Source organism: Mauremys reevesii, unplaced genomic scaffold (assembly GCF_016161935.1).
Source record: "Mauremys reevesii isolate NIE-2019 unplaced genomic scaffold, ASM1616193v1 Contig1, whole genome shotgun sequence".
Taxonomy (NCBI): Eukaryota; Metazoa; Chordata; order Testudines; family Geoemydidae; genus Mauremys; species Mauremys reevesii.
In genome coordinates this window covers 588,823-608,179 of record NW_024100715.1, presented here as the reverse complement: position 1 = coordinate 608,179, position 19,357 = coordinate 588,823, and the positions used below count along the sequence as shown (strand labels likewise).

Genomic DNA, 19,357 nt, shown 5'->3' with positions numbered 1-19,357 from the left:
GCAGCAGCTTATCTGTTGGGAGTGGCAATGTGCCTGGCAGGGAAAGTTTGGAGGAGCCTGGGCAGCCTTGTGAGCTGATGGCTTTGTCTAGTCAGCAGTTTGGGAGGCCAGGCTAGTGGAAGATGAGTGTCCATATCCCTTACCTGTTTCCTGTGTGGAGAAATGTGACAGTGAAGGGAATGTGCCTGTCTCTGTCAGGGGTATTGACTTGCCTATGGAGGAAGCTACCTCGGTCTCCAAGCAGTTGTCTGTGAACAGCCCTGTGTGCTGGGACAAGGGAAGTGAAATCCCAAGCTGTATGTCTGGGGAAGGGAAAGGTGTCTCTGGCTCTTGTCTGTGGAGCAGACAGAAGGTGTCTTTCAGCCTGTGATGGCTGGGAATAGTGCAGTTGTCTCAGAGTTGGTTGTGGATACAGCTAAAGCCCAGGAAGGGAACGGTCCTAAGTTTGTGTCTGCTGGGGAGAATGGCCCTGTGACTAGGTTGCATCCAGTTAGTGTCGTAGCAAAATCCCAGAGAACAGACAATTCTGGTGCTGGTAGTTTGCCAGTTGCTAATGTGTGGTTGGAAAGGGTGCAGCAGCTCTGTCTGCTCAGGGTGATACCCCAGCCAGGGCACAAGGGGAGCAGAAAACACAATTAAATCACCTACCTACTGACAATTTAACAACTTGTAGCAAGAAGGAAAAGATTCCTGAGCTTGTTCCAGGCCAGGGAAAGGAGATTGCTTCTAACCGGTTATCTAGAAAGTCTATAAGTTTGCCTCCCCCTCCCGCGCTGCCCCCGCTACCCGACTCACTCTGCCCGGATTGGCTCGGGCTGGCAGCTGCGGGCACGGAGCTGAGCAGAGACAGACAAAGGGAGAAGTTGGCAGGGGGGTGTGGGCTGCGGAGGAACTGAAAGCAGATTGGGTTCCTGGGCCCCTCGTCCCGCTGCCCTGACACCCACCAGAGCCCGGATCCCCCTTCCCCTGCCAGGATGCTGCTCCCTCTGCTGCTCCTCCCCTGGGCATGGGGGGCCCTGGCCGGTAAGGTTTTTGCTCCCAGGGATGCGTGGGGATGGTGCAATCCTAGGGCCAGGGTGGGGAAGTACCAGGCTGGGCTAGTGACCGTGGCTGGGGGAGTAGGACGGGGGAGGCAGGTTAGGGATCAGCAGGGAGACCCCGTAGTGCAGGATTGTTCATGGGACAGAGACTCATTAATCTCTCTCCCCACCCGCTTTGTCCTCCACTTGTTTCCTGCCCCCGTCCCAGCCTCCCCTCCTGTCCCCACAGCATCTGTCACCCTCCGGCTGCTCCAAATCGACGTCTTCCACAACGCCAGCTCCACGGACATGTGGGGGACGGCCCTGCTGGGCGACCTGGAGACCCACTGCATGGCCTGCAGCACCTGCGAGATCCGCTTCCTGCAGCCCTGGGCCCGGCAGGGCCTGACCCCGAAGGAGTGGCAGGACCTGGAGCTGGTGATCCATTATTACCTGTTCAACTTCAACCGGACTGTGACCAGAATAGCCCAGCAGCTGGGAAAGGGCTGTGAGTGTGGAGCGGGCTGAGGGGATCCCCCTTCCCCCCCAAACCCGGGGTGCTGAGCACTGACACACTCACCGCAGCCACTGAGTGTGTCACTGGGGGCAAGACAGCCGGTCCCTGCCCCTTAGGGAGAATGGAGCCAGCGACCCTGGGAAGGGAAACACCCGTGTCCCATTCGCCACCCCACAGTCAGCCAGCCGGGTCTGGGGCAGATTGTAGCTGCACTTCCTAGGGGGAAAGGCCCCGTGTCCCACTCCCTGAGCCGAGGCTCCTGGTCTTTCCTGACACACCCTGCGCCTTGGAAAGCAGCTCGTTTGGGCGGGGTCTGTATCTCAGCAACCCCGCGACCAAGGGGCCCCAAATTTGCACCACAAACTCTGCCTCAGGCCCCGATGTAACGCAGCGATTTTCCAGCGAATCCGACTATGCCTGAGAAAAATCAGCTTTAAACAGAAACTGCAACTTACCCTTAACTCCAGCCAGGGCCGCCCCACAATCCCAGTGCCGTCGTGTGGCCAAATATCCTCATGGCACCTGACGTTATGTCTTTACTCCCCCCGGCTCTGTGTTTCTGCCCCCTCCCGGGACCTCCGGACGCCCGTCCTCATCCCCCTGCCCTTCCTGTTCCAGACCCCTTTGTTACCCAGGGCTCCCTCGGCTGCGAGCTGCACCCCAACGGCACCTCGAGGCGATTCTATGATGGTGGGTTGAACGGCGACGACTTCATCAGCTTCGACGCGGACGCAGGCAAATGGGTCGCTCGGCAGGGGGATAACGTGGTTGCGCGCTACACCCGGGACCTTTTCAACCAGGATAAAGGCACAGTGAGCCGGCTTCGGTTTTTCCTCAGCATGACGTGTGTCAATCAGCTCAAGAGCTTTGTCCAGCATGGGAATGAGTCTCTGGCGAGGCAAGGTGAGGCAGGACACCACTCCCCGCTCAAGGCATGCAGCCACCTCTGGGGTAGGGTGTGTTTGCTTTTTATAGAGGAATCCCACACCCAGTGCTCATATGCAGCCACCTCTGGGGTGGGGCAGGGGACTGGTTATCCAGGGCCCCCTTGCCTGGATAACCAGTCCCCTGCCCCACCCCAGAGGTGGCTGCATGGAGTGCAAATGCAACTATAGCTGGGGTGCAGCACAGTAGCCATTTCATAGCCGCACTGCCCAGCAGTTTAGGACAGGAAGTGAAGGGGGATCTGTCACCACTGGTAACTGCAGGGGGCAGAATTGGGATCTGGCCAGGACAGCGGGGCCAACGCCTGACCCCGGGGAGCGGAGCTGGGCTTGGCTAGTGAGTCCCTGAGGCTCAGGCTGAATTGTCCCCTCTCCCCCGCCCCGTCTCTCTCCTCCTGTCTCAGAGCGGCCGGTCGCCGTGGTGTTTGCCCGAGCGCCTCCCGCAGCCGGGACCCCCGCGCTGGTACTGCTGGTTTGCCGGGTCACCGGTTTCTACCCCCGGCCCGTCCGCGTGGCCTGGCTGCAGGACGGGGAGGAGGTGGTGCCGGGCGGGCGGCTGAACTCCAGCGGGATCCTGCCCAACGCGGACCTGACCTACCAGCTGCGCAGCTCCCTGGGCGTGGAGCCGGGCGCCGGGCACAGCTACGCCTGCCGGGTGCAGCACAGCAGCCTGGGGGGCCAGAGCCTGCTGATCCCCTGGGGTAGGTGCACGTGGTCATGGTCTCTGGGGGCTTTTCCTGCACGTCCTGAGTGGGACGGGGGTGGGCCCAGGCAGCGGGATTGGGGCGCAGGGAGGCAGAGCGGGTGGGTGAGGGCCGTGGAGATGGATCAGGGGGAGCTCCCCAACTCACTCTGCCCGGATTGGCTCGGGCTGGCAGCTGCGGGCGCAGAGCTCAGCAGAGACAGACAAAGGGAGAAGTTGGCAGGGGGGTGTGGGCTGCGGAGGAACTGAAAGCACATTGGGAGCAGGATGGAGAAGCTGAGGGGAACAGGACCAGATTGGGATGGGGAGTCAGAGCTAGAGTGGGGGAAGCTGGGTGGGAAGGTGGGGGGAGAAGGGGGGGACTGTGGGAGAGGCTGAGGGAACTGAGCTGGGGGGGCCCGAGGGCCATGGGTCAGCGTGGGAGGAGCAGTGGGGACTGCGGGGGAGGCAGAGGGAAAAGCATGGGGGCTGAGGGCAGTGGGTTGGGGTGGGGGCACAGGGGACTGCGGGGAGGCTGATGGAACAGGGTGGGGGCCTGAGGGCCGGGGGTGGGAGGCACAGGGGAGTGCGGAGGAGGCTGAGGGAAAACGGTCGGGGGGCTGAGGGCCGGGGGGTGGCGGGAACAGGGGGGAGGGGGGGAGGCCGAGGGCACAGGGCCCACACTCCTGTCCCCGGTCCCAGCCCGGCACCCCCTGTTTTACAGAGCAGAGCAGGCCCTGGGGCCCCGGCCTGGCCGTGGGCATCACCCTGGGGGTTGTGGCCGTAGCCGCCGTGGCCGTGGTGCTGTGGCGGAGCAGACGCAGGTGAGTCCTCCCCTCCCTGGGGTGGGGGAGAAGTGGGGGGGCCGTTACACCCCCTAACCCATCCCCTCTGCTCTCTCCTTCCAGGGGCTACCAGGACGTTAGACCAGGGGAGTCCAGGCCCTGAGGGGGCGGCACCGGCCCAGGCGTGGGGATCGGCCCCTCCCTGGGGACATGGACCTGGATCAAAGCGCTGTGGGATCGGGGCCGGGGTGTGGGGGGGACTCTCCTCCCTCTGGGACGTTCACGGGGGGTTGGACACTTGGGGGCGCTGTGGGATCGCTGGGATCCAGGTCTCGTTACAAAGCTTCTAATCTGCTGTGTGGGGCATCACCTGGCACGAGGGGTCAGGCCGAGGAATGTGAACTATGACCCTGGGCTCCGACTGGAGTGATGCCAAGTGGGGCCGGTAATGGGGGGCTTGGAGTCTTGCTGGCTCCCATTGCCAGGCCCATTGGTGGCAAACGGCTCCGTTTACACCAGGCCTTGCTGGGTCCCCGGGTGCAGCCAGTGGGGCAGGAAGTGTCACCGGACATGGGGCCATGTCACCTGGTTCTGGCATCCAGCTTGAACCTGGGGCGTTGCCACTTAGAAGGGGGGGTGGGGCCCGGAGACAAAGGGTTCCCGCCTTGGGCCGACGCTGTAATGGGGGGCGCAGGGAGGGGCGCAGGACAAGGGGGCCAGGCCTGAGACCGCCCCTGCTTTCCCCTGGGATCCCGGCTGGAGCCAGCCAGGGCTGCCCCGGGGCGGGGACGGGCCCAGGCTACGGAGGGGTCTGGCCTGTGAAAGAAGCTTCTTGGCCCCTCTGGGCGGGTGAGATTTACCCGGGTTCACTTTCTGCCTGGGTCAGGCTCACACTTGCGTGTTTTGTTTTGTTTTATTTGCTTGGTGACTCACGTTGTTCTGGCTGCTGTTACTTGGAGCCGCTGAAATCCTCCTCTGTGTGCTTCATAAAATCACTTTGTGTATTAATTAACCCAGAGCAAGTGATTAATCCCTGGGGCAGCAAACCTCTGGCAGCGTTACAGAGTGTGGACAGTTTATGGGTTACCCTGTATGCGCTTTGCACAGGGGAAAAGGGATTGATTTGGGGTGTGGACCCCGCTGGGAGCTGGGTGCCGGGTGCTGCAGACAGGGGACTTGCTGAGGCGGTTTTGGCTAAAGCCTGCGGGTTTGGGGGGTCCAGGCCGGGGTCTGGGTTGCAGCAGGCTGGCGTGTGGGGCTCAGCGGGGCAGGGTGCTGGAGTCCCCGGCTGGCAGGGAAATTCAGCACATCAGGTGACGCTCCCAAGGGGGTCTCTGTGACCGAACCCGTTCCGGGGGGGGCGACCAGGAGGGCCCTGGCAGGGTGTCCAGGCTGAGCTGGGTGCCCGGGTAGCAAGCGGGTTGCCCATGGGACATTGGCCCAGCTACCCCCAGGGAGCCCTGACCACACTACGGCCCGCGGGGCGCCGGGGAGGCCGCTCCAAGTTGCTGGCTGGGCTGAGCTACTGGGGGCAGCCCCCCACCCAGAGCTGGGTGTGAGGGACCCAGGCTCCAGGGGTAGGTTCTACCTTTTTGTTCTGCGTCTGTGCAGCGCCGAGCGCAAGGGTGCCTGGGCACGGTAACAGCCATGATAGTCCTGGTGGGGAGGGGAAGTGGGTTCGAGCGGGGGGGAGGGCTATTCAGGACTCCTGGGTTCTGCCTTAACTCTGGGAGTGGAGTGGGGTCTCGTGTGTGTGCCTCGGTTTCCCCTGTGTGTGCCTGGTTCGCTAGCTGGGGGGGAAATGGCCCTTTACTCTTTGCGGAGGCCAGCGAGGCAGGTGTGGCTGATGCCCAGCTGTCCCGGCCATGTAGCCAAGCCAAACTCGGCAACAGTCACCACCTGGCCACCACCAACTGCTCCGGCGCGTGTGGCCCTCCTGCCTCTCAGCCGGGCGCTGCGCCCCCTTCCCCTGGCCACGAGCCCGGACTGAGGAGGGGCCGGGTGGGGGGAGCTCACCGGGAACTAGAGCCAAAGGGGGGCAGGGGACAGAGGCCCAGAGCGGGAGCCAAGGGGTCCGCACAGCTTGGCTGGGACGGGGAGACCCCCAAAGGAACTGTGCTGTACCCCATTTCTCTGTGCTGGCCTGTGCCAATCACCCCACAAACCCGCCCGCTGTGACAGGCGGCCTGAGGCCCCGCCCACGCTGTGCCCAGCCCTGCGCTCCCCAGCAACCCTACAATAACAAAGGAGTCTGTCCACACTGCGCAAGCTACCCCTCCCCGGACCCACCCCCTCAGTGACAGTTAGCCCCGCCCCCAACCCACCCTCAGTGACAGTTAGCCCCGCCCCAACCCACCCTCAGTGACAGTTAGCCCCGCCCCTAACCCACCCTCAGTGACAGTTAGCCCCGCCCCAACCCACCCTCAGTGACAGTTAGCCCCGCCCATACCTAACCCCTCAGTGACAGTTAGCCCCGCCCCTCCCCCAACCCACCCCCTCAGTGACAGTTAGCCCCGCCCTCAACCCCTCTCTCAGGTGACACTTGGCCCCTCCCCAACGCACCCCCTCAGTGGCAGTTAGCCCCTCCCCCGACCCATCTCTCAGGTGATACTTGGCCCCTCCCCTGTCGCGCTCTCAGTGGCCGTTGAAGCCTCGCGCCACCCCCCGTTTCCCGCCTCTTTTCCTCGCTCCCTCCTGCAGCCCCGAGTGACTCTGCTCGGCAACTAGTGACGTCAGCACGCGGCGGCGCCTCCCATTGGCTGCCCTTCTGGAGGGACCGAGGTCACGTGAGCAGCGCTGGGCGGGGCACGAGGAGGTTGCCGGACTCTAGGCATCTACCTGGTCCGCCCGAGTGTGCATCCGGCCTCGGGCTCCGCCCGTCAGTTAGGGCTGGTCCCATAGCCCCGGAGGGGGGCGGGGCGAGAGGCGATGGGGCGGGGTGGGGCAGAGGGGGCTCCCCCCCGGCAGTCAGGGCTCCCCAGGGCGGCGCGAGGGGCTGTACGGCGGGGGGGTGGGGGCAGGGCGATGGCAGAGGGGGGCGGGGTGAGGGCAGGGGGGTGGGGGCAGGGCGATGGCAGAGGGGGCGGGGTGAGGGCAGGGGGTGGGGCAGGGCGATGGCAGAGGGGGCGGGGTGAGGGCAGGGGGTGGGGGCAGGGCGAGGGCAGCAAGGGGGTGGGGCGAGAGCCGATGGGGCGGGGTGGGGCCAGTGCGATGGCAGCAAGGGGGCGGGGTGAGGGCAGAGGGGGTGGGGGCAGGGCGGTGGCAGAGGGGGTGTGTGGCGGGGAGGCAGCAGGGGGCTCCCCCCGGCAGCAAGGAGCCCGTCTGCCCTGGTTTCGCCGTGACCGTACGTCCCTTTTTAAGGCCCTGTCCCGGGCGTCCAGAGGAGCCTTTGTCCCGTGTGGGGTGTGGGGGGGCGAGCGGAGAGCGCAGGTGCCAGCCCCCGCAGGGGGAGCCAGGGCTCAGGCTGGAGGCTGGATGCTCAGTGTAGCCGCTGTTTGTCGCCAGAAAACCTCCTCACACCCACACACGCGGCAGCGGCTTGGCCGGCAGGAGCGCTGCTCACACAGCACTTTTCCTCAGTGACACTCATGGCCTTTGGGGGGTGGTTTTGTGCCAGTGTGGACACACCCTGAGCCTGCCGGGGACAGGGCCTAGTTCTGATCCTGCTGCCGGGGCTCCCCCTCCCGCGCTGCCCCCGCTGCCTGACTCTGCCCGGATTGGCTCGGGCTGGCAGCTGCGGGCGCAGAGCTGAGGAAACACAGACAAAGGGAGAAGTTGGCAGGGGGGTGTGGGCTGCGGAGGGACTGAAAGCACCTGGGGATCCTGGGCCCCTCGTCCCGCTGCCCTGACGCCCACCAGAGCCCGGATCCCCCTTCCCCTGCCAGGATGCTGCTCCCTCTGCTCCTCCTCCCCTGGGCATGGGGGGCCCTGGCCGGTAAGTGGGGACCCCCCCTGCTCCCAGGGATGTGTGGGGATGGTGTAAGGCTGGGGCCAGGATGGGGAAGTACCAGGCTGGGCTAGTGACTGGCTGGGGGAGTAGGACGGGGGAGGCAGGTTAGGGATCAGCAGGGAGACCCCGTAGTGCAGGATTGTTCATGGGACAGAGACTCATTAATCTCTCTCCCCACCCGCTTTGTCCTCCACTTGTTTCCTGCCCCCTGCCCCAGCTTCCCCTCCTGTCCCCACAGTGTCTGTCACCCTCCAGCTGCTCCACATCAACGTCTTCCACAACGCCAGCTCCATGGACATGTGGGGGATGGCCCTGCTGGGCGACCTGGAGAGCCACTCCATGGCCTGCAGCACCTGCGAGATCCGCTTCCTGCAGCCCTGGGCCCGGCAGGGCCTGACCCCGAAGGAGTGGCAGGACCTGGAGCTGCTGATCCATCACACCCTGTCTGACTTCAGCTGGACTGTGACCAGAATAGTCCAGCACCTGGGAAAGGGCTGTGAGTGTGGAGCGGGCTGAGGGGATCCCCCTTTTCCCCCCCAAACCTTGGGGTGCTGAGCACTGACACCGCAGCCACAGAGTGTGTCCCTGGGGGCAAGGCAGCCAGGCCCTGCCCCTTAGGGAGAATGGAGCTGGCGACCCTGGGAAGGGAAACACCCATGTCCCATTATCCACCCCACAGTCAGCCAGCCGGGTCTGGGGCAGATTGTAGCTGCACTTCCTAGGGGGAAAGGCCCCGTGTCCCAGTCCCTGAGCCGAGGCTCCTGGTCTTTCCTGACACACCCTGCGCCTTGGAAAGCAGCTCGTTTGGGCGGGGTCTGAATCTCAGTAACCCCGCCACCAAGGGGCCCCAAATTTGCACCACAAACTCTGCCTCAGGCCCCGATGTAACGCAGCGATTTTCCAGCGAATCCGACTATGCCCAAGAAAAATCAGCTTTAAACAGAAACTGCAACTTACCCTTAACTCCAGCCAGGGCCGCCCCACAATCCCGGTGCCGTCGTGTGGCCAAATATGACGTTATGTCTTTACTCCCCCCGGCTCTCTGTTTCTGCCCCCTCCCGGGACCTCCGGACGCCCGTCCTCATCCCCCTGCGCTTCCTGTTCCAGACCCCTTTGTTACCCAGGGCTCCCTCGGCTGTGAGCTGCACCCCAACGGCACCTCGAGGCGATTCTATGATGGCGGAGTGAACGGCGAGGACTTCATCAGCTTAGACGCGGACGCAGGCAAATGGGTCGCTCGGCAGGGGGATAATGTGGCTGCGCGCTACACCCGGGACCTTCTCAACCAGGATAAAGGCACAGTGAGCCGGCTTCGGTTTTTCCTCAGCATGATATGCGTCAAGATGATCAAGAGCTTTGACCAGCATGGGAATGCGTCTCTGGCGAGGCAAGGTGAGGCAGGACACCACTCCCCGCTCACTGCATGCAGCCACCTCTGGGGTGGGGCAGGGGGCTGGTTATCCAGGGCCCCCTTGCCTAGTGTACAAATGCAGCTATAGCTGGGGTGAAGCACATTAGCTGTTCATAGCCGCACTGCCCAGCAGTTTAGGACAGGAAGTGAAGGGGGATCTGTCACCACTGGTAACTGCAGGGGGCAGAATTGGGGTCTGGCCAGGACAGCGGGGCCAACGCCTGACCCTGGGGAGCGGAGCTGGGCTTGGCTAGTGAGTCCCTGAGGCTCAGGCTGAATCGTCCCCTCTCCCCCGCCCCGTCTCTCTCCTCCTGTCTCAGAGCGGCCGGTCGCCGTGGTGTTTGCCCGAGCGCCTCCCCCAGCCGGGCCCCCCGCACCGGTACTGCTGGTTTGCCGGGTCACCGGTTTCTACCCCCGGCCCATCCGCGTGGCCTGGCTGCAGGACGGGGAGGAGGTGGTGCCGGGCGGGCGGCTGAACTCCAGCGGGATCCTGCCCAACGCGGACCTGACCTACCAGCTGCGCAGCTCCCTGGGCGTGGAGCCGGGCGCCGGGCACAGCTACGCCTGCCGGGTGCAGCACAGCAGCCTGGGGGGCCAGAGCCTGCTGATCCCCTGGGGTAGGTGCACGTCCCCGGGGGGGGGGGGTCGTGGTCTCTGGGGGCTTTTCCTGCACGTCCTGAGTGGGACGGGCGTGGGTCCAGGCAGCGGGATTGGGGCGCAGGGAGGCAGAGGAGGTGGCGGGAGGCTGCAGAGGTGGATCAGGGGGAGCAGGATGGAGGAGCTGAGGAGAACAGGACAAGACTGGGATGGGGAGTCAGAACTAGAGTGGGGGAAGCTGGGTGGGAAGGTGCGGGAGAAGAAGGTGGGGACTGTGGAGAGGCTGAGGAACTGAGCAGGGGCCGAGGCCATGGGTCAGCGTGGGAGGAGCAGTGGGGACTGCGGGGGAGGCAGAGGGAGCAGGGCTGGGAGGGCTGAAGGCAGTGGGTCGGGGGTGGGAGGCACAGGGGACTGTGGGGAGGCTCATGGAACAGCGTGAGGGGCTGAGGACGGTGGGTTGGGGGGCATACGAGGGGACTGCAGGGGAGGCTGAGGGAGCAGGGTCAGAGTCTGGGGGCTGAGGGCAGTGGGGTGGGTTGGGGGGCACAGGGGACGGGGAGGCTGATGGAACAGGGTGGGGGCTGAGGGCCGGGGGTGGAAGGCACAGGGGGGATGGGGGGAGGCAGAGGGAACAGGGTGGGGGCCTGAGGGCCAGGGGGTGGGAGGCACAGGGGGGACCGGGGGGAGGCAGAGGGAACAGGGCCCACACTCCTGTCCCCGGTCCCAGCCCGGCCCCCCCTGTTTTACAGAGCAGAGCAGGCCCTGGGGCCCCGGCCTGGCCGTGGGCATCACCCTGGGGGTTGTAGCCGTAGCCGCCGTGGCCGTGGTGCTGTGGCGGAGCAGACGCAGGTGAGTCATCCCCTCGTGAGGGTGGGGGTGGGCGGGGGCGTTGCACCCCCTAACCCAGGTCTGCACAACATGCGGCCCGGGGGCTGCATGTGGCCCGCGGAGCCTCTCTGTGCGGCCTGCGAGGGGATTCTAAATCCCCCGCACACGGAGCTCTGCAGGGAGCCCAGAGCCCTTTGAATCCCGTCTGTGGCCAGGAAGCAAAGAGTTCTGGGCTGCCGGCAACTGCGGGGAGCCCTTTGAATCTCAGCCGTGGCTGGGAGTCAGAGGGCTCTGGGCTGCCCGCAGCGGCGGGGGGCGCAGAGTCCTTTAAATCTCAGCTGTGGCTGGGAGTCAGAGGGCTCTGGGTTGCCCGCAGCCGCAAGGAGCCCAGAGCCCTTTAAATCCCAGCTGTGGCCGGGAATCAAAAGGTTCTGGGTTGCCCGCAGCGGCCCCCCACCCCCCAGCACCTGCCTCCAGATTTGAACCTCAAAATTCAGGAGGGCTCAAGCTCAGTTCCGGCAGCTGTTACTTCATTTCTCCCAAATCAAATACATGGATCCACTGTAACTTGCTGTAGAAAAAGCAGGATAAAATTGAGCAAGAAATGCTTATTAGCACGGAATTGCTATTTTCAACAGCCATTGCCTTTTGTTTGTTTGAAAGGAAGACAGTGATATTGCATTGGCAAATTCCCCAGAGAAAGAAAGAGTGGAACAAAAGAATAATAAAGGCACCTCAACTTTTCCTCATTTATGGAGGACAGTCTTATAATCTGCATCCAGCTCTCCTCCAATCCCACCAGCTGAAAATTGTTCCCCTTTACTGCAGCTCTGTATCCATATGGGAACCAATCCTGTCTGTGTTCTGTGCACATCCAAAATTCCTGCTGAATGACCCGCCCTGGGAGTGTTACCAGTGACCCAGGGCTGGGGAGGCAGGAGGTGTGTGGGGGGGGCACTGGTGGGGGGGAGCCTAGGGCTGGGGCAGTAGCAGGGTGGGGGGAGGGCACTGGTGGGGAGGAAAGGGGGAAGCCCAGCACTGGGGCGGCAGGGGGTGTGGGTCAGTGGGGGGAGAGCCCAGGATTGGGGCAGCAGGGGGATAGAGGGGGGAGCCCAGGGCTGGGACGGGGGGCAGACAAGTTTTTTTTTTTGCTTGGGGCAGCAAAACACCTAGAGCCGACCCTGCCGGGTTCCCCCTGCCGCTGGAGCCCCGGTTGATTTGACCCTGAGGGCTCCCAGCCACCTCTTCAGCTGGGAGCCCCCGGTTGATTTAAAATAAAGTATCACCTCCTCACCCCCCACCTTCCTTTTTGGCCCACAGCTGTTTTGGTGGGGCGGCGCTGGGGAAGGAGGGTTTGTTTCTGCAGGGCTGGACGGCCCTGGGGCGGGGTGTTTCTGCGGGGCTGGGAGGTTTCGGCCCTCGAGGAATGTGGCCCTCGACGCTTTACGAGTTGTGCGGGCCTGCCCTAACCCATCCCCTCTGCTCTCTCCTTCCAGGGGCTACCAGGACGTTAGACCAGGGGAGTCCAGGCCCTGAGGGGGCGGCACCGGCCCAGGCGTGGGGATCGGCCCCTCCCTGGGGACATGGACCTGGATCAAAGCGCTGTGGGATCGGGGCCGGGGTGTGGGGGGGACTCTCCTCCCTCTGGGACGTTCACGGGGGGTTGGACACTTGGGGGCGCTGTGGGATCGCTGGGATCCAGGTCTCGTTACAAAGCTTCTAATCTGCTGTGTGGGGCATCACCTGGCGCGAGGGGTCAGGCCGAGGAATGTGAACTATGACCCTGGGCTCCGACTGGCGTGATGCCAAGTGGGGCTGGTAATGGGGGCTTGGAGTCTTGCTGGCTCCCATTGCCAGGCCCATTGGTGGCAAACGGCTCCGTTTACACCAGGCCTTGCTGGGTCCCCGGGTGCAGCCAGTGGGGCAGGATGTGTCACCGGACATGGGGCCATGTCACCTGGTCCTGGAATCCAGCTTGAACCTGGGGCGTTGCCACTTAGAAGGGGGGGTGGGGCCCGGAGACAAAGGGTTCCCGCCTTGGGCCGACGCTATAATGGGGGGCGCAGGACAAGGGGGCCAGGCCTGAGACCGCCCCTGCTTTCCCCTGGGATCCCGGCTGGAGCCAGCCAGGGCTGCCCCGGGGCAGGGACGGGCCCAGGCTACGGAGGGGTCTGGCCTGTGAAAGAAGCTTCTTGGCCCCTCTGGGCGGGTGAGATTTACCCGGGTTCACTTTCTGCCTGGGTCAGGCTCACACTTGCCTGTTTTGTTTTGTTTTATTTGCTTGGTGACTCACGTTGTTCTGGCTGCTGTTACTTGGAGCCGCTGAAATCCTCCTCTGTGTGCTTCATAAAATCACTTTTGTGTATTAATTAACCCAGAGCAAGTGATTAATCCCTGGGGCAGCAAACCTCTGGCAGCGTTACAGAGTGTGGACAGTTTATGGGTTACCCTGTATGCGCTTTGCACAGGGGAAAAGGGATTGATTTGGGGTGTGGACCCCGCTGGGAGCTGGGTGCCGGGTGCTGCAGACAGGGGACTTGCTGAGGCGGTTTTGGCTAAAGCCTGCGGGTTTGGGGGGTCCAGGCCGGGGTCTGGGTTGCAGCAGGCTGGCGTGTGGGGCTCAGCGGGGCAGGGGGCTGGAGTCCCCAGCTGGCAGGGAAATTCAGCACATCAGGTGACGCTCCCAAGGGGTCTCTGTGACTGAACCCGTCCCGGGGAGGGGGGGGGAACCAGGAGGGCCCTGGCAGGGTGTCCAGGCTGAGCTGGGTGCCCGGGTAGCAAGCGGGTTGCCCATGGGACATTGGCCCAGCTGCCCCCAGGGAGCCCTGACCACACTACGGCCCGCGGGACGCCGGGGACGCTGCTCCAAGTCGCTGGCTGGGCTGGGCTGAGAGCTCCTGGGGGCAGCCCTCCCGCCCCCCAGAGCTGGGTGTGAGGGACCCAGGCTCCAGGGGTAGGTTCTGCCTTTTTGTTCTGCGTCTGTGCAGCACCGAGCGCAAGGGGGCCTGGGCATGACCGGGCTCCTTGGCCCTGTGGTAACAGCCATGATAGTCCTGGTGGGGAGGGGAAGTGGGTTCGAGCGGGGCCGGGGAGGGCTATTCAGGACTCCTGGGTTCTGTCCTTAACTCTGGGAGTGGAGTGGGGTCTCGTGTGTGCGCCTCGGTTTCCCCTGTGTGTGCCTGGTTCGCTAGCTGGGGGGGAAATGGCCCTTTACTCTTTGCGGAGGCCAGCGAGGCAGGTGTGGCTGATGCCCAGCTGTCCCGGCCATGTAGCCAAGCCAAACTCGGCAACAGTCACCACCTGGCCACCACCAACTGCCCCAGCGCGTGTGGCCCTCCTGCCTCTCAGCCGGGCGCTGCGCCCCCTTCCCCTGGCCACGAGCCCGGACTGAGGAGGGGCCGGGTGGGGGGAGCTCACCGGGAACTAGAGCCAAAGGGGGGCAGGGGACAGAGGCCCAGAGCGGGAGCCAAGGGGTCCGCACGGCTTGGCTGGGGCGGGGAGACCCCCAAAGGAACTGTGCTGTACCCCATTTCTCTGTGCTGGCCTGTGCCAATCACCCCACAAACCCGCCCGCTGTGACAGGCGGCCTGAGGCCCCGCCCACGCTGTGCCCAGGCCAGCGCTCCCCAGCAACCCTACAATAACAAAGGAGTCTGTCCACACTGCGCAAGCTACCCCTCCCCCAACCCACCCCCTCAGTGACAGTTGGCCCCGCCCCTAACCCACCCTCAGTGACAGTTGGCCCCTCCTCTAATCCACCCACTCAGTGACAGTTGGCCCCGCCCCCAACCCCTCTCTCAGGTGACAGTTGGCCCCTTCCCAACGTACCCCCACAGTGGCAGTTAGCCCCTCCCCCGACCCATCTCTCAGGTGACAGTTGGCCCCTCCCCTGTCGCGCTCTCAGTGGCCGTTGAGGCCTCGCGCCACCCCCCGTTTCCCGCCTCTTTTCCTCGCTCCCTCCTGCAGCCCCGAGTGACTCTGCTCGGCAACTAGTGACGTCAGCACGCGGCGGCGTCTCCCATTGGCTGCCCTTCTGGAGGGACCGAGGTCACGTGAGCAGCGCTGGGCGGGGCACGAGGAGGCTGCAGGAGCCTGGGTCCCTGCCTGGTCCGTCCGAGAGTGAATCCGGCCCTGGGCTCCGCCCGTCAGTCAGGGCTGGTCCCATGGCCGCGGGGCGCGTGGGGCGAGAGGCGATGGGGCGGGGCGGGGCAGAGGGGCGGGGTGGGGGCAGCAGGGGCTCCCGGCAGTCAGGGCTCCCCAGGGCGGCGCGAGGGGCTGTACGGCGGGGGCTGAGAGGCGATGGGGCGGGGTGAGGCAGAGGGCAGGGACGGGGCTGTGGCAGAGGGGGTGTGTGGTGGGGGCAGCAGGGGTGGGGTGAGAGGCGAGGGGCGGGGACAGAGGGGCGGGGTGAGGGCAGAGGGGTGGGGCGGTGGCAGAGGAAATGTGGTTGGGGGCAGCAGGGGTGGGGTGAGAGGTGATGGGGCGGGGGCAGAGGGGGGCGGGGCGATGGCAGCAAGGGGCGGGGTGAGGGCAGAGGGGTGTGGTGATGGGGCAGCAGGGGTGGGGTGAGAGGCGATGGGGCGGGGGCAGAGGGGGGCAGGGCGATGGCAGCAAGGGGGCGGGGTGAGGGCAGAGGGGGGGTGTGGTGGGGGGCAGCAGGGGGGTGGGGTGAGAGGTGATGGGGCGGGGGCAGAGGGGGGCAGGGCGATGGCAGCAAGGGGGCGGGGTGAGGCAGAGGGGTGGGGGCAGGGTGGTGGCAGAGGGGTGTGTGGCGGGAGGCAGCAGGGGCTCCCGGCAGCAAGGAGCCCGTCTGCCCTGGTTTCGCCGTGACCGTACGTCCCTTTTTAAGGCCCTGTCCCGGGCGTCCAGAGGAGCCTTTGTCCCGTGTGGGGTGCGGGGGCGAGCGGAGAGCGCAGGTGCCAGCCCCCCGCAGGGGGAGCCAGGGCTCAGGCTGGAGGCTCAGTGTAGCCGCTGTTTGTCGACAAAAAACCTCCACCCCCCACAAGCGGCAGCAGCTTGGCCGGCAGGAGCGCTGGTCACACGGCACTTTTCCTCGGTGACACTCATGGCCTTTGGGGGGTGGTTTGGTGCCAGTGTGGACACACCCTGAGCCTGCTGGGGACAGGGCCTAGTTCTGATCCTGCTGCCGGGGCTCCCCCTCCCGCGCTGCCCCCGCAGCCTGACTCACTCTGCCCGGATTGGCTCAGGCTGGCAGCTGCGGGCGCAGAGTTGAGGAAACACAGACAAAGGGAGAAGTTGGCAGGGGGGTGTGGGCTGCGGAGGGACTGAAAGCACCTGGGGATCCTGGGCCCCTCGGCCCGCTGCCCTGACGCCCACCAGAGCCTGGATCCCCCTTCCCCTGCCAGGATGCTGCTCCCTCTGCTCCTCCTCCCCTGGGCATGGGGGGCCCTTGCTGGTAAGTGGGGACCCCCCCTGCTGTTTTTGCTCCCAGGGATGTGTGGGGATGGTGTAATGCTGGGGCCAGGGTGGGGAAGTACCAGGCTGGGCTAGTGACAGTGGCTGGGGGAGTAGGATGGGAGAGGCAGGTTAGGGATCAGCAGGGAGACCCTGTAGCGCAGGATTGTTCATGGGACAGAGACTCATTAATCTCTCTCCCCACCCGCTTTGTCCTCCACTTGTTTCCTGCCCCCGTCCCAGCCTCCCCTCCTGTCCCCACAGTGTCTGTCACCCTCCGGGTGCTCCACATCGAAGTCTTCCACAACGCCAGCTCCATGGACGTGTGGGGGATGGCCCTGCTGGGCGACCTGGAGACCCACTCCCTGGCCTGCAGCACCTGCGAGATCCGCTTCCTGCAGCCCTGGGCCCGGCAGACCCTGACCCCGAAGGAGTGGCAGGACCTGGAGCTGGTGATCCATCGCTCCCTGTCTTACTTCAGCAGGATTGTGAACAGAATAGTTCAGCACCTGGGAAAGGGCTGTGAGTGTGGAGTGGGCTGAAGGGATCCCCCTTCCCCCCCAAACCCGGGCTGCTGAGCACTGACACACTCACCGCAGCCACTGAGTGTGTCCCTGGGGGCAAGACAGCCAGGCCCTGCCCCTTAGGCTGATTGGAGCCACTGTCCCCCAGAGGAGAAACACCCGTGTCCCTTTCTCCAGCTGGGTCTGGGGCAGATTGTAGCTGCACTTCCTAGGGGGAAAGGCCCCGCGTCCCACTCCCTGAGCCTAGGCTCCTGGTCTTTCCTGACACACCCTGAGCCTTGGAAAGCAGCTCGTTTGGGCGGGGTCTGTATCTCAGCAACCCCGCCACCAAGGGGCCCCAAATTTGCACCACAAACTCTGCCTCAGGCCCCGATGTAACGCAGCGATTTTCCAGCAAATCCGACTATGCCCGAGAAAAATCAGCTTTAAACAGAAACTGCAACTTACCCTTAACTCCAACCAGGGCCGCCCCACAATCGCGGTGCCGTCGTGTGGCCAAATATCCTCATTGCACCTGACGTTATGTCTTTACTCCCCCGGCTCTCTGTTTCTGCCCCCTCCCGGGACCTCCGAACGCCCGTCCTCATCCCCCTGCCCTTCCTGTTCCAGACCCCTTTGTTACCCAGGGCTCCCTCGGCTGCGAGCTGCACCCCAACGGCACCTCGAGGCGATTCTATGATGGCGGAGTGAACGGCGAGGACTTCATCAGCTTAGACGTGGACGCAGGCAAATGGGTCGCTCGGCAGGGGGATAATGTGGTTGCGCGCTACACCCGGGACCTTCTCAACCAGGATAAAGGCACAGTGAGCCAGCTTCAGCTTCTCCTCAGCATGACGTGCATCAAGCTAAACAAGAGCTTTGTCCAGCATGGGAATGAGTCTCTGGCGAGGCAAGGTGAGGCTGGACACCACTCCCCGCTCACTGCATGCAGCCACCTCTGGGTAGGGCGTGTTTGCTGTTTACACAGGGATCCCACACCCAGTGCTCACCTCTGGGGTGGGGCAGGGGGCTGGTTATCCAGGGCCCCCTTGCCTGGAGTACAAATGCAGCTATAGCTGGGGTGCAGCACATTAGCTGTTCATAGCCGCACTGCACAGCAGTTTAGGACAGGAAGTGAAGGGGGGATCTGTCACCACTGGTAACTGCAGGGGGCAGAATTGGGGTCTGGCCAGGACAGCGGGGCCAACGCCTGACCCCGGGGAGCTGAGCTGGGCTTGGCTAGTGAGTCCCTGAGGCTCAGGCTGAATCGTCCCCTCTCCCCCGCCCCGTCTCTCTCCTCCTGTCTCAGAGCGGCCGGTCGCCGTGGTGTTTGCCCGAGCGCCTCCCGCAGCTGGGACCCCCGCGCCGGTACTGCTGGTTTGCCGGGTCACCGGTTTCTACCCCCGGCCCGTCCGCGTGGCCTGGCTGCAGGACGGGGAGGAGGTGGTGCCGGGCGGGCGGCTGAACTCCAGCGGGATCCTGCCCAACGCGGACCTGACCTACCAGCTGCGCAGCTCCCTGGGCGTGGAGCCGGGCGCCGGGCACAGCTACGCCTGCCGGGTGCAGCACAGCAGCCTGGGGGGCCAGAGCCTGCTGATCCCCTGGGGTAGGTGCACGTGGTCATGGTCTCTGGGGGCTTTTCCTGCACGTCCTGAGTGGGACGGGGGTGGGTGCAGGCAGCGGGATTGGGGCGCAGGGAGGCAGAGCTGTTGAGTGGGGGGTGTGGAGATAGATCGGGAGGATGGAGGAGCTGAGGGGAACAGGACAGGATTGGGATGGGGGAGCAGGACTAGAGTGGGGGGAAGCTGAGTGGGTGGGCAGGTGGGGGAGAAGGGGGGGACTATGGGGGAGGCTGAGGGCAGTGGGTTGGGGTGGGAGGCACAGGAGGGACGGCGAGGGAGGCAGAGGGAGCAGGGCTGGGGAGAGCGGAGGAATGGGGAGGAGGCTGATGGAACAGTGTTGGGCTGAGGGCAGTGGGTCAGGGTGGGAGGCACAGGGGGGACGGTGAGGGAGGCAGAGAGAACAGGGCCCACACTCCTGTCCCCGGTCCCAGTCCGGCCCCCCCTGTTTTACAGAGCAGAGCAGGCCCTGGGGCCCCGGCCTGGCCGTGTGCATCACCCTGGGGGTTGTGGCCATAGCCGCTGTGGCCGTGGTGCTGTGGCGGAGCAGACGCAGGTGAGTCCTCCCCTCCCTGGGGTGGGGGTGGAGGGGCTGTTACACCCCCCTAACCCATCCCCTCTGCTCTCTCCTTCCAGGGGCTACCAGGACGTTAGACCAGGGGAGTCCAGGCCCTGAGGGAGCGGCACCGGCCCAGGCATGGTGATCGGCCCCTCCCTGGGGACATGGACCTTGGGGCTGGATCCCTGCCCGGCTCCAGAGCTGAGGGTCCCCCGAGGGCCGGTCTGGATCGAAGCACTGTGGGATCGGGGCCTAGGACGCTCAGGGGGGGCTGGACACTTGGGGGCGCTGTGGGATCGCTGGGATCCTGGTTACAAAGCTTCTGATCTGCTGTGCGGGGGCATCGCATTGGGTTCCCGCCTTGGGCCGACGCTATAAGGGGGGCGCAGGGAGGGGCGCAGGACAAGGGGGCCAGGCCTGAGACCGCCCCTGCTTTCCCCTGGGATCCCGGCTGGAGCCAGCCAGGGCTGCCCCGGGGCAGGGATGGGCCCAGGCTACGGAGGAGTCTGGCCTGTGAAAGAAGCTTCTTC

The 19,357-nt window shown here is 64.8% G+C and overlaps 2 protein-coding genes across 12 annotated transcripts; both read left to right on the top strand.

Annotated features, from left to right (window-relative positions):
* The first annotated feature begins 827 nt into the window (after positions 1-827).
* LOC120392449 (antigen-presenting glycoprotein CD1d-like) lies at positions 828-19,357 on the top strand. Of its 9 annotated transcripts, none has more exons than XM_039517209.1 (6): positions 828-1,023; positions 16,411-16,668; positions 17,280-17,564; positions 17,959-18,255; positions 18,725-18,824; positions 18,905-19,357. In XM_039517209.1, the coding sequence occupies exons 1-6, from the start codon at positions 975-977 to the stop codon at positions 18,942-18,944; spliced, it is 1,029 nt and encodes a 342-aa protein (XP_039373143.1). In that variant the 5' UTR covers positions 828-974; the 3' UTR covers positions 18,945-19,357. The 9 variants fall into 9 exon arrangements, with proteins under 9 accessions (XP_039373143.1, XP_039373142.1, XP_039373150.1 ...); XM_039517208.1 differs by having other exon boundaries at positions 16,390-16,668; XM_039517216.1 differs by having other exon boundaries at positions 831-1,023; positions 16,411-16,598.
* LOC120392445 (antigen-presenting glycoprotein CD1d-like) lies at positions 7,297-13,105 on the top strand. Of its 3 annotated transcripts, XM_039517199.1 has the most exons (6): positions 7,297-7,881; positions 8,114-8,392; positions 9,004-9,288; positions 9,628-9,924; positions 10,654-10,753; positions 12,229-12,392. In XM_039517199.1, the coding sequence occupies exons 1-6, from the start codon at positions 7,833-7,835 to the stop codon at positions 12,266-12,268; spliced, it is 1,050 nt and encodes a 349-aa protein (XP_039373133.1). In that variant the 5' UTR covers positions 7,297-7,832; the 3' UTR covers positions 12,269-12,392. The 3 variants fall into 3 exon arrangements, with proteins under 3 accessions (XP_039373133.1, XP_039373132.1, XP_039373134.1); XM_039517198.1 differs by lacking the exon at positions 10,654-10,753 and having other exon boundaries at positions 12,229-13,105; XM_039517200.1 differs by lacking the exons at positions 10,654-10,753; positions 12,229-12,392 and adding an exon at positions 11,396-11,441.

Bases quoted from the DNA above. Each gene is read 5' to 3' on its own strand.
- LOC120392445 (XM_039517198.1), top strand. From the start codon at position 7,833: ATGCTGCTCCCTCTGCTCCTCCTCCCCTGGGCATGGGGGGCCCTGGCC. The intron at 8,393-9,003 runs GTGAGTGTGGAG...TTCCTGTTCCAG, and splicing joins CCAGCACCTGGGAAAGGGCT to ACCCCTTTGTTACCCAGGGC. The intron at 9,925-12,228 runs GTAGGTGCACGT...CTCTCCTTCCAG, and splicing joins GAGCCTGCTGATCCCCTGGG to GGGCTACCAGGACGTTAGAC.
- LOC120392449 (XM_039517208.1), top strand. From the start codon at position 975: ATGCTGCTCCCTCTGCTGCTCCTCCCCTGGGCATGGGGGGCCCTGGCC. The intron at 1,024-16,389 runs GTAAGGTTTTTG...CCCCCGTCCCAG, and splicing joins GGCATGGGGGGCCCTGGCCG to CCTCCCCTCCTGTCCCCACA. The intron at 18,825-18,904 runs GTGAGTCCTCCC...CTCTCCTTCCAG, and splicing joins CTGTGGCGGAGCAGACGCAG to GGGCTACCAGGACGTTAGAC.